Source organism: Agelaius tricolor, unplaced genomic scaffold (genome assembly GCF_023055355.1).
Source record: "Agelaius tricolor isolate 1412-34295 unplaced genomic scaffold, bAgeTri1.0.p SCAF_17, whole genome shotgun sequence".
Lineage (NCBI taxonomy): Eukaryota > Metazoa > Chordata > Aves > Passeriformes > Icteridae > Agelaius > Agelaius tricolor.
This window is the reverse complement of record NW_027269277.1, coordinates 5,232,237-5,245,434: the sequence shown is the minus strand read 5'-3', so window position 1 is coordinate 5,245,434 and position 13,198 is coordinate 5,232,237. Positions and strand designations below refer to the sequence as shown.

The 13,198-nt window shown below is 48.2% G+C and overlaps 1 protein-coding gene across 1 annotated transcript; it reads left to right on the top strand.

Moving 5' to 3' along the window:
• Nucleotides 1-2,136: 2,136 nt before the first annotated feature.
• On the top strand, nucleotides 2,137-11,238 carry LOC139597181 (putative P2Y purinoceptor 10). The gene is made up of 2 exons (XM_071442211.1): nucleotides 2,137-2,636; nucleotides 8,066-11,238. Exon 2 carries the CDS (start codon nucleotides 8,068-8,070, stop codon nucleotides 9,088-9,090), a length of 1,023 nt encoding a protein of 340 aa, XP_071298312.1. The 5' UTR covers nucleotides 2,137-2,636; nucleotides 8,066-8,067; the 3' UTR covers nucleotides 9,091-11,238.
• The last annotated feature ends 1,960 nt before the right edge of the window (nucleotides 11,239-13,198 follow it).

Genomic DNA, 13,198 nt, shown 5'->3' with positions numbered 1-13,198 from the left:
GCTTGAGTTGAGAGCAAAAAAATTTGACATGAAATCTAAATCTTGATGTTATTTATTGGCTGCTCCATTCAATATTATTATTTTTTATTGGATGCCCCATCCTTGGAAGTGTCCAAGGCCAGGTTGGATGGGGCTTGGAGCAGCTTGGGATAGTGGAAGGTGTCCCTGCCCATGGTAGGGGGTGGAGCTGAATGGATTTTGAAGTCACTTTCCATCCAAATATCCTGGGTTTCCATGATTCTAGAAAAATTTTAATAATTATGCACTACTATGAATATTGCTATATTAACAATACTACACAATGTACTATATTAATGTTTTCTATATACAAAACAGTACATTTTAATAAATTACATATCTGTCTCAATAATAATTTAAAAATGCAGCTGCTTTTCCTCTGGTTCCTACTGAAGGGCTGTAATTTGTTTTATGGGAGGGTTTTTTCCTTATTTGATTTCTCCCCTTATAGATGTGGAAAAACCTCTAAAAAACCAGTTACAGTTCTATGGATGAAACCACAAAAAAAGCCACAGAGCAGCCACTTAATTTTGGATTTGGGGAAAAAGCTTGGAAAGGAAACAGAAGCATGGAAAAGGCATGGAAACTTCTTTCTGTTTGGAATCATTGCACATCAAACCCAGCTTCTGAACAGCAGACAGGCAAAGCTGGAGCTATTTTTTGGGTTGAAACCATGATATTGCTCAATTATCTGTCACATGATGATGGCGTGAAAGTCCAGGTGGCCTTGCAGGATCCAAGCTCTCCTTTAATCCAGGTAATTATGGTAATGAATATTTCTGGGAAGCCACAGCCAAGAGGAGGAAGAGCCTTTATGCTGCACAAACTGAAGTTTTACCCTCAGAATGAGAGCAAAGAGCTCTGTAGGGAAATTCCATTGGACCCAGCATAACTGTCTGCAAAGTCTCCAGGCAGCTCTGGTTTATCAGCAGAAAAAGCCACTTCCTGAGCCCTTGTCTGCAGGATAACTGATAAAACACCCCAGTAAACAGGGTTCAGATCCTCTGCAACTGTACTTATTTAAGGAAGAAGAAATTCAGCAATATATTCTGCAGGTGCAATGAGCTACACTTTTAAATTTCCTACGTGGTCCTAAACTCTCATGTAACAACCTGTCCCAAACCAGAGCAATTTGTGGCTGCCCCTGGATCCCTGGAAGTGCCTAAGGCCAGGATGGAGAGGGCTTGGAGCACCCTGGGATAGTGGAAGGTGTCCCTGTCCATGGCAGGGGGTGGAACAAGATAAGTTTTAACTCCTTTCCCTTCCAAACCATCCATGATTCTGTGATTCTGTGAATGTTTGTTTTCCACAGATGCCGGTGGGGTCAGTCAGGGAACTGCTGTTCCCAAATTCTCAGCTTGCCAGGCTGCAGAGTGCAATGATTTTATGTGAAAGACAATTTTGTGATTGGATAAATTCCAATAAATATGTTTCCATTGCTGAGGAAAAAAAACCAGCTAAACAGGATGTGCTGATAAACATTCCAGCACTGGCCAAAACCTCACTATTGCTTTTCACAAGGTCCATATAAATGATTTTAAAATAAACACCTGGCAAGCTCCCAACTTCTACCAACCTGCTTTGACAAGTGATGGAAACGAGACTGTCTGGAAAGCACAGCGTGGGATTACCTGAATGAGCCATCAGTTTTGGGTTTCTGAGGTTTCTAAGCTCTCAGACATCAACACTTACATTGTCCCCACGTCAGGTAGGAGCTGCTGTGATGTTTGATGTCACACACTCAGACCACAGCAGAGCAGAGTTCAACTGGTAAAAGTCAAGTGCTGAGAGCCAGATCCCAGAGAGGCAAAGCAGGGCAGATTCCTGGTGGCTTTTTGAAAATCCAAACAATGAGGTCCTCCACGGGGATAAAGCTGTAGCCCCAGACATGTATTTATCCCCTGGGATAAGGTGAGGCTGGATCTGTGCCCATTCCTTGAAGCAATGTCAGAAGTGCCCCCCTTGGCAGGGAGATCCAGCGAGTGTAAACCGAGCTGGGGACTTATTTAGTTCAGGAGAAATGTCAGGCACGGATCACACTGTGCTAAAAAAAGCCATTGGGAAGTCAGACCTCATCTGCAGGAGGACTGAGCTGGAGCAGAGCACCCAGCAGGTCCTCAACCCCAGGGGCAGGAGGGGACAGCAGGACTGAGCTGCCAGGCAGGAGCAGGCAGAAACCTTGGGAGCATTTCCATGGTTTGCTCAGAGCTGTGCTTGGAGAGCAGGAAGAGTTGGAGGGGAGGAAGAGTTGGAGAGGAGGAAGAGCTGGAGGGAAGGAAGAGTTGGAGAGGAGGAAGGGGTGCCCTGCACCCAACTCCACTTGGAATTTTCCCAGTGGGTGCTGAGACAACCCAGCAGAGCCACAGGACAGAGAACACCTGGGACAAAGGCACGTAACCCCATTCTGGGGTCATTGTGGGGACAGCTGACCAGGACCGAGCTGGCAGGGCTGGGAGCAGGGCTGGAGCTACAGCTGAGCTTTTGTGGCCAAAAGCAGCACCTTTTGTGGCACATCGTGATGTCACCCAGGTCCCCTTGCTGGTGTAAACAGTGGTGCAGGGGACATTTCACTTCCTCCTGAGCACTCGGCTGCACTGAGCACGGCTCTGCCTGCCAAGGTAAGGCTGCTTTAAACCCTCTCCTTGGGATCTAGGACCGTGCTGCTTCCTGCAGAAACGTCCCTTTCTTTCCTCGGGCTTTTCCTTAGGGGATGGCTCTTGCCAGGAGGAGATTTGTGGCGCTTGGAGCCCTGCAGCAGCAGCAGCAGCAGCAGCTGCTGCTCTCCTTGTGTGCCAGTGCTCTGGGTGAGCACATGGAGGAGTTCAAACAGCGGCTGCTGCACCTGCAAAAACAAATGTCAGGCGTGGGCAATTAGCAGTGCTCCTACTGTTCTCCAGTGTCATTAACAGGGATAATTTCTGTCTATTGCATGATTCCTCTGGGAATATATTTTATTTTAAAATCATACTTGACAGTAAGGGTAAAACGCAAATCTGTTTTTTCCAATGGGGATTTATATTGCCAAAAAATAAAATCCATGTGCTGCCCATCTTTGTGCCATCTGAGGTTCTGTAAGTCTCAGCAACAGGAAGAAATTGATAATAGTGAAGGGACACAAGATGACAAAAATAGCAGGATTTTTTGGACTTGCATTTGCTAATGAGAATCCTGAGGTGGTTTTAATTCCTAATTCAGGCTGTAGTCTGGATTAAAACTTGACTTCATGGGCTGAAGGTTTTAAACTTCATGGGCTGAAGGTTTTAAACCTGACTTCATGGTCTGCAGGTTTGCAGCTGTACTTTGCAAAAGGTGCTTTTCTGCTGACTTTGCTTTGACTTGCACCAGCAGCTCAGCTCTGCTGGGAGCCCAGCAAACAGCTCATGGGGTGGTCACAGACAGGATTTAGAGTGGGTGGCCCCTGAATCCAGGATTTCTGCACGTGGATCAAGAGGGAAGCTCACAGAAGGTGTGTCAGGATGTCAGGATCTGCAGGAGGGGATTCTCAGCAGGGTGGAGCAGCAGCTGTGCAGGGACAGTGGGGTTCTTTCAAGGGCATATTTTTTGTGTCAAGTAAAAGTGCAGGGACTTTGGCCCCAGTGCCAGCATCATCAGCCATGGGAATTCCATCCATGAGGGAAGTGCATCCGTGGGACAGCCCTTGACCAGCCTGGAGCAACCCCAAGGGGGTTGTTGCTGTCTCTGCTGGAGCAGCAGGAAGGAGCTCCACCAGTGCTGCAAAATGAAAATACAGCAGACAGCCCAGACCTGCTCTTTTTCTGTGAAAGAGAACCCAAAAAAGCCCCTTAAACTGTAAAATGTTCCACTCCGAGCACAGAGGTTTCACTTTGGTGTCATGGCTATGCACTGAGGGCAGAGTGTGGAGATGTTTGTGCCCCAATCAAGTCAATTAACCTGGCTCTGATGGGCACCTCAGACAGGTCCAGGGCTCTGCAATGTCATCCCTGTGCTTCTCAGCCTATCCAGATGAACATCTTTTGCTTAGGAATGCTGTGCTTAGTTTCCAGTAATAACATGCTCACTTCTTGTATCCTTATTGCAACAGCATCAGGGATGCAGAATCTCACAAAAAATATAAAAAATAGCGGTTGGATGTCAGTGTGTTTATTTGATACTTCTTTTTTTTTTTAATCCTTTTCTGAAAGGATGTTGCAGTGGGAACCACCTCTCTGCAGGATGTAAATGAGCACTGATAAAATCCACTGGAGATTTCAGTTTTCTGCAGCCTCTGCTGCACACCCACCATGCAGTGAAGGTCTTTGGAAATGTAATTTTAGGCCCCTCAGTGGTATCTCGAGTGTCTGCTTTTGTGCACAAGTGGGAAGAGAAGGGGTTGGTGTGGGATTAAGCCTCAGTCTGAGCCCAAGTGAGAGGAAAGGCAGAAATGCAGTAATTTTGTGGTGCACTGTGTCTGGGTGCATTTTGATTAAAAAGATGGTTTAATCTTGTCATGTTTTTATGGTTTTGTAATGAAATTCTTAATCCTCAGAAAGGCCCTGCTGATGAGGCAGCAGACAGCACCCCATGCATATTAATTGTGGTAATGTATTAATTGTGTGCACTGCCAGCCTGCAGCAGGTCACCCTGCTCAGACCCTGAGTTCCCTGAATGCAGAGAGGGATTTTCTGACTGCAGGGCACCCACCTCCTGTTCCCAGTCTCTGAGTTAGATCTGCTGGGGTGGTGGGGCTGGGACATCACCTGCAGGATGGATGTTATAATCTCCTGGCTCCAAGGTTCACCACAGCTCTGCAATCTGCACCAAAGTGCAGCTGTTCAGGATTCTTCTACTTGCAAATTGAATGATAGAATCATTTAGGTTGGAAAAGACCTTTAATGATCATCAGAAAAGATACCAGCAACCAGGACACTCCTGGGAGCAATTTTTTCCCTAATATCAGTTATTCAGCAACACTGGATATTTTCAGTTTGGGTTCCTCCTAAATGATGGCAAGGTGGACTCATGAGAACTCCTACTGCTGCCGTTGGGACAGCACTTAGGGGTGAAAAAAGTAGCTTCAAGAAGCCAAGAAATGAGATTTGAATGAACTCTGACACCTTGTGGACAATTAGCAGATGAAGGTGATGGATGAGGGGGAAGCTCTCCATGCTCTGGGCAGGGTTGGTCCCACCAGGAAGCCAGGCTGAGCTTTGGGATGGAGTGTGTGCCCTCAGCATCACCCTCATGTTCCAGGGACACATGCTGGACACAGCAGTTTGCCCTAAAACTTCTGGTCAGAGCCCAGTTTGAGTCATCAGACCTTCACCCCATCACCCCAATTGTCCTTAGTGTCACATGAGACCTAAGTCACAGAATCACAGAATATTCTGGGTCGGAAGGGACTAAATAAGGCTTAGCTGTGTGTAAGGACCTTGATAAGCAAATTGGCTGCTGTCACTCATTGCACTGCAGAACAAGCACACATTGGCCAGCATTTAATTAGATAATCAATTATAAAAGTGTCTTTAAAATATAACATTTTGTAGTTGTACCTAATCCTGTGTGGTTAAAATGGTCACCCATCAGCTGTGTCTGGAGGAGCATCAGGCCAGACCTTCCAGCTTTGATATCCAAGGAAAACCAGGCATGTGAGGACTTGGGAAGTGGTTTCTTGGCAAGGGGAGAGGTGACCTGAAGGGACAGAAGGTGCAGTGGGTGTGCTTTTACCAGAGACAAGGCCGTGGCCAGCTGGACAGCAGTTGGAAAGGGATGAAACCTCCGGAGCAGCAGAAATTCACAGCTCTCCCTGGAAATGGGATGTAACCCACATCCCCCAAACTGAGGGGAGAAACAGCCCCGTGCTCAGCTCCAGTCCCTGTTCACTCCCTGTCCTGGCAACTCCCAGATGGAGAGCAGGAGGCCTCCATTGCTGCTTCTCAGGGGGGATAAATCCATGAGCCAGATGAATCTTTTTTCTGTGTTTCTGTCACCCTTCGAGCCTCTTCCCTCCTCATGGGCCTGTTTTGGCCTCATGGAGGAGCAAGGCTGTGGTGTCCTGGGATAGGGAACATGGAGCAGAGCATCCTGTCCCAGAGGTGTGTGTGGGGAGGGGGACTGGGATGGAGCTGGGGGGACAAAAGCAGCTCTGAAGGCTTTGGGATCCAGCAGCTCTGAGGGCCTGGGATCCAGCAGCTCTGAGGGCTTTGGGATCCAGCAGCTCTGAGGGCTGGGATCCAGCAGCTCTGAGGTCTTTGGGATCCAGCAGCTCTGAGGGCTTTGGGATCCAGCAGCTCTGAGGGCCTGGGATCCAGCAGCTCTGAGGTCTTTGGGATCCAGCAGCTCTGAGGGCTGGGATCCAGCAGTGATGAGGTTTTGGGGATCCAGCAGCTCTGAGGGCCTGGGATCCAGCAGTGATGAGGGCCTTGGGATCCAGCAGCTCTGAGGGTTGGGATCCAGTAGTGATGAAGGCCTTGGGATCCAGCAGCTCTGAGGGCTCGGGGTCCAGCATCTTGGTGAAGGAAGGGGATGAGCCAGAGAGCTTCCCAAAAGCAGCACTTTCCTGATGCTTGCAGCAGCTGGAGCTGCTGAAGCTGAGGTTGTTGCAGGAGATAAACATACAGACCTTGCTTTTTGAAGGCTGTGGGAATGTGAGAGGGAAGCTGAGAAAGAAATGCAAGAATCTGTTTGGGGTTACAAGGCCCTTCTCACTGCCCATGTCCCATGTGGGACCTTGCCATGTCTGGGCGTTTTGGGGGCTGAATCCCAACCCTTGCATGGCAGCCTGGAGCAGCATCTGGATGAGCTGCCAAATGTAAGCACCACAATGATTAAGAGGCTGAAAACCCAGCAATTTGTGCTCTGTGTCAGTGAGAGCTCTAAACTCAACTCTTTTGGTAACACGAAGGAAAAAGCTTCAGTAACAGAGTAGGAGTTACTAATTTCTACCTACAGAGACAGTTTTTCTGGCAAATGCCCCTTGCAGGAAATGAGTCAGAGGAGTGAATCAGTGTCTGCAGTGCCATATGAAGCTGATTTTCAACTTTAACCATTATAGTCAACATGGAAGGGAATCACTGTAATGAGTATTATAAACCTGGGAGGAAACCCCCAATAAACCCCAACTCCTGCCTGTGTTGCCTTGCTGAGGATGAGTTACCAAACTTACTGGTCCTGGTTACAAAAGCTGGCAAGAGAAAAGTGGCCCAACAGTTCAACACGTGGCATCTTGCTGATGACTGAGAGGCAGAAATTGGCAGTACCGAAAAAGTAAAATTATCTGACGGAAAAAAGAGTCAGACTGAGGCTGCCATGGTGATGAGAAATAGAAGCTGGTGGCGTGACCAGGTCTGTGTGTTCCATCAGCTTAAATACATTAACAGTACACTTCAGGAGCACTGGCTGCATTCACAACAGTCACATTTTCCAAGTCCACTCCCTGCTACACTTTTGCATGTGGTTTGTGCCCGTAATGCCAGGAAAAGTGGGTCCGTGAGGTCCTCTGAGGCGCTTGGAGGCCTGTCCCCCACATAACGCCCAACACAACCCAACGTATCCCTGGAAGTGCTCAAGGCCAGGTTGGACAGGGCTTGGAGCAGCCTGGGATAGTGGAAGGTGTCCCTGCCCATGGCAGGGGCTGGGACTGGATGGGCTTTATGGTCCTTTCCAACCCAAACCATTCCATGATTCAGTGCTTGGCACCCTGAGCACTGGGCCATGACTGTGATAGAGGCTGGGATATGCTGGGATATTACCCTTCATCCATGTATTCCTGCCTTGCTCCCAGAGACCAAACCACAGGAGACCTTGAGAAGATGGCCAAAGGATGGGCAGCTTCTCCTGCTGCCCCATGGTCAGTGTGGCACAGCTTCACTTGTGTTCCTGGGACTGACACACCAGGAATGGTCTCCCATGCCTGAGGGAACAGTGGGATCTCTGACAGGGCAGCTCTGAACATGATTCCAGGATGTTTCATGCAGACAACATTCCCAAACCTCTGCTTTGTGCTGAACAGCCAAATGAGAAATGCAGACTTGAGCACTGACAACTCTTGCAGAGCCTTTGCCTTCACATCCCGTTTTTGTCTCCACAGGAATGACCCATCCACCCTACACCATCACAGCCTCTTCCAGCAACCCAGTCATGACCCAGAGCAACCAGAACTGCTCCCATCAGGACCTCCCCTTCAAGAGCATCCTCTATGCCACCACCTACACCCTCATCTTCATCCCAGGGCTCCTGGCCAACAGCGCTGCCCTGTGGGTCCTGTGCCGGTTCCTCAGCAGGAAGAGCAAAGCCGTCATCTTCATGATCAACCTGGCCGCGGCCGACCTGGCCCACGTCCTCTCGCTGCCCCTGCGCATCTACTACTACATCAACCACATCTGGCCCTTTGGGAGCTTCCTGTGCTTGCTCTGCTTCTACCTGAAGTACCTCAACATGTACGCCAGCATCTGCTTCCTCACCTGCATCAGCATCCAGCGCTACTTCTTCCTGTACCACCCCTTCCAGGCCAAGGGCTGGAAGCGCCGCTACGATGTGGCCATCAGCGCCCTGGTCTGGCTTGCGGTGGGGGCCCTCTGTGTGCCCTTCCCCATCATGAGGAGCCACGGGCTGGGTGCCAACGCCACCAGCTGCTTTGCTGACCTGCAGGTGAAGCCCATTGACAGCAAGGTGGGAACGGTGCTGATGACTGGCGCCGCTGAGCTCCTGGGCTTCGTGGGCCCGCTGGTCACCATCTTATTCTGCACGTGGAAAACAAGACACTCCATCCGGGGCTTCCATGTCCCAGAGGAAAACAGCGGGGAGAGGAGAAAGGCTCTGAGGATGGTTTCCATGTGTGCCATTGTGTTCTGCGTGTGTTTTGCTCCTTACCACATCAACTTCTTCTTCTACATGTTGGTGAAGGAGAATGTCATCACTGACTGCTTCCTGAGCACCATCACTCTCTACACCCAGCCCTTCTGCCTGAGCCTTGCCAGCTTTGACTGCTGTTTGGATCCCATCATCTATTTCTTCATGACTTCTGAGTTCCAGGAACAGATTTCCAGGCACAGCAGCATGGCCATCCGGAGCCGGCTCATGAGCAAAGAGAGCGCCTCGTCGATGAAGGAATGACAAGAAAGCCACTTGGAAGAAGCTAAGGTATTTCATGTGAAATCTGAGACTGGTCTGGGATACTCCATTACCAACTCTCTTGTGGACGATCCTGCAGGTTTGTCCAAGGGAGTTTTGTGGTAGTGGAATTTTTTTCAGTATATAGAAGATAAAACCTTGTCTAAGACTGGTGTGTTGGAATCTGGTGACTGACACAATTGATGTGACTGTCCCCTTCCCTGTGCCACCCACACCTGGCCTCACTGGACTACAAAATACACAGGAGGGAGTGAAAAAACTCTTACTGGGAAATGGTGGAAAAGTCCCAGGCTTGTCTTCTATTTTCCCAGTTGCAGGCTCGGTGATCAAGCCAGAGACAATCTCACATTCATACACTGACATCTACTAAAGGATCTTCTCTGGGAAAACCACACCAGAACCTAAAACTGGCCAGTAGCAACTAAAGGACATTGTGGTATGTGCAGTGGGGGCTGTGGACAGGTGAAGGTGGTTTCCATGTGCTCCTGGGTTTGGTGTATCCCACTGGTCACCAGTGATCTCTGCTCCCCCTTTCCACACTCACCCTCCTGCTCTTCTCCTCCTTTCCATCCCCACCCAGCTCTGTTTGCTCCCTAATTCCTGACGCATCCCAGAACTTGCACCTGCAGTTGGTGCAAGACCCTCTGCAAGACAAATTCTCCTCAAACATCCAGAGAATGGCACCTTCCCTTGCTCCAGGTGACTTTCTTCCCCTCCAAGCTGGCAAGGTGGACATGGGCAGGTGGCTTTTGCCTTTAGACTCCTTGGGGCAGGACCATGGTGGCCCTGGGATCAGTGCAGGTGGGTTTGATGGTGCTGGTGATACCACTCAGGTTCTCACTCCCTTCTGTGTGTGGTCCAGAGGTACCTGAGGTGAATCTGCCCCAAAAAAGCTCAGCTCAACCTGTTCAGTTGATGCATCTTTTAAAAAAGTGAGGAGTCATTGCCAAGGTGATTTCACTGGTAGACCAGAAGTTAAGTACATAAACTACTGTGATTTTTTTTCCACCAGCTCCTGTCATGATCCTAATGTTTACATTTTTAGGTAGCTATGCAAAGCAGTGACAAGGAAGGATTCATTTACCCCTTATTTTTTAATTAGTTACAGCTCTTCAGCCGATTCCACCCACTCTGTAACTTCAAGGGTATCTCGTGATACCTGGGGATGGATTTGGCTGAATAGTGACCAATTTATTGCCTTTGGAAATCAGTACATTTTCAAAAGAATGTGAACAATTTGTACAGGCTTGCAACAGTTGCTACAAAACCAGAAGAAATACCAAAAACACTTGCTATGCGTATTTTAACTCCAACTATTCAATTCCAGTGAGTAAATGTAACTCAGCCAAATATTTTCTATATGTTGTGTTTTCCCACTTCTCTGTTTTACAAAATAAATAAATAAAAAAAACAAGGGGTGGGGAGGAAAGCCAAGAATCAGGGTTTAAACAACCATTTCCCTCTAAAAGGCAACAGTACTAATTAAACAATATAAGCTGTCATAGTTCTCCTCCCAGGTGTGAGAAGATGGTTTTGGGCTGAGTAGGATGCACTGGGGTTGATGGAAATGTTCTCTCTGATGTCACCGACACAATAAATGTTTGCACACTGCAAGGAGTCCCCTTCCAAAGAGGTGGATGCTCACGAGCAGAGTTGACCTCACACAACTCAATTGTTGTCAGTTCAACAGTCTCTCATAAGCTACACTCTGTATAAAGTTGTCAGAGAGGGAGAGCTCAGTTTCAGTGCTTGTTTTGAGGATTTTTATAGACCTTGCTCAGCCTCAGCACGACTGGGAGCTGTTTCCTGTCCCTTCACTTTCACACCCATCTCCCTTGATCAGCTTGTGAAAACAAGCCAAGGGCACTTACGGGAACTCTGTAGCTACTTCTGTGGGTTTTACTTCCCAAGAACTGATGCTCAAAAAAAAAAATTAAAAATTAAAAAAAAATAAAAGCTGTTTTGCAAACATCAGCTGAGTTTTGTAGTTATCACTGGTACCTGGAAAACTGCATGGGATCAGCTCCTCCTGGGATCAGGGTTCAAGTGAAGGAGTGCAACTTTTATTATTCTTAAACAGATTTGTTGCTTGTTTTCTCTCTGAATAGTGGTTATTTATTTAAGTTTTGAATCTACCACACTTCTATTAGATCTAGAAGTATTTTGAAGATGGGAAGGTATCCTAGGCAGTGAGAAATGGACAAGGCATGGGAATACCTGCTCCAGCTGCTGCGTGTCCAGGAGTGACAGTGGCTCTCCTGCCCATAAGCTTAGCAAGGATTTGGTGTCTCCATCAGAGATAACATTCTCCATCTCCATGACGGCATCCCCAAGCACCTCAGGTCCCCACATTTTCCTGCCTCACTCACCCTCTGAACTCCCTTAGGTTCCCCAAAACGCTCCTTTTCCATACTGCAGCCCCAACCTGTGAGGAAAAGTCACATTCACCACTTTCAATCCTGTGGTGTGCAGGGGATCAGATAACTCTGACTGAAAGTCTCTTCTGGTGTGGGGGAAAGTGCCCTGGTTTTGGCTGGGGTAGAGCTAAACCACCCCTGTGGCGTTCAGCTGCCAGATGGGTTTAAACCTCCAGGGAAAGTCAGTCAGGATGGGCCAGCCCAGAGAGCAACAGCTCAGAGCAGAGATCAGGGAAAACTTGCAGTTTTTTGAAAGTCCAAGATGATCCATTTGGCCTCCAAAGACCCACGTGTGATATCCAAACCCTTTAGTTCAGGCCTCCAAAACCTCAGGGTGCATCTCAAGAGAAGAAAACAGGCATTCCAGTGAGGAAGAGACTATTCCAGCTGCCTTCCCAGCTGGCTGGTGCTGGCTCTGACCCAGGACCTGGGCTGCAGGGGCTGCTTTGCCTCACACAATTAGAGGCACAACAAGCCTAGCTCAGGTTCCTGTAATTCACCCCATTTCCTGTGACCAAAAAACATGTTTATTATTTTGACAAGAAGAAATACAATTTCATGATGTTGCTCCTGGATTATCTCTTGTGCTGGTCCTGCTCTCAGACTCACGAGTAGAAAAAGACTTTTATTCTTTCTTGGGCAGACACAAAAAAGCTGTTTTAACAGACATGCCACAGAAAGGCAGAATTGAACCAAATCAAGAGGTTTGGTACAGCTCCACAGGGGTGTGAAAGAGGGATCAGAAGGGCTTCTGGGGTTGGACCATCTTCTGAAGGGAACTATTCAGGATGGAGATGTGGTGATGTCTCCACGCCACCTGCACTGGCCTGTCCCCAAGGCACAGCCCATGGCAAACACATTTCTTTTCTTCTAGAACATGAGCCACTCACCTTTCAGCAAAAAGCCAATGTGTTTCTCTGCAGTGCCACCCCATCCCAGCCAGAAGGAGGTGTCTGGTACCTCCCATCCTGCTTGAAAGGGCCCTCCTGTGCATGAGGACAAATGTATTTGGAAAAAACTCTTGAGAGATTTAAAGCCTTTCTGCAGCTTCAGGTTCTGAGCTGCAGGATCTTGCAGTACCTCTTGCTTCCCTTAAATGAAATTACCAGCTCTCTGTCCAGGGAAAAAACAAAATATGCTGGAAATGCAGGATAACAACCCCACAGTTCAAAAATATGAAACCACTTCATTGCACTTCAAAGATTTTGGGGATGACTGGTACATTTTAACCAAAAATGCTGGGTTTGTGGATTAGACAAAGGCTTAGCCCAAAAAGTAAGGGAGGCATTGACAATGATTTGCTGTAAAATGAATCAGAGCTTCCCAAATGCTGTCCCTGCACAGAACTCTGTGTGACAGTGAGAGGGACAATGAGCTGGGGGTTCACCCAGCTCTGCTCAGCTCCCTGCACAAGGGTGAAGCTGCTTTGTGTGAAAAAACCTCCTCCTCCCCCTGCTTTTCATACATCCTTCAGGTGCATCCTGTCAGATATTCTCAATGCTGAGCGCTTGAGAGATGCTGGTCATCTGCATTTGGCCCCCTGCCCACAGGATACCAGGCTGCAGGAGAAGAGACCTTTATCTGGAGGCCTTAGATAAAGTCTCACAGTTATTAAAAAAGTTATTTTAAAAGTTCCTTTGTGTCTTCTGCCTTTGAAAGCAGAACATTGCCAC

Excerpts from the sequence above, each read along its gene's own strand:
- LOC139597181 (XM_071442211.1), top strand. The coding sequence starts at position 8,068 with ATGACCCATCCACCCTACACCATCACAGCCTCTTCCAGCAACCCAGTC.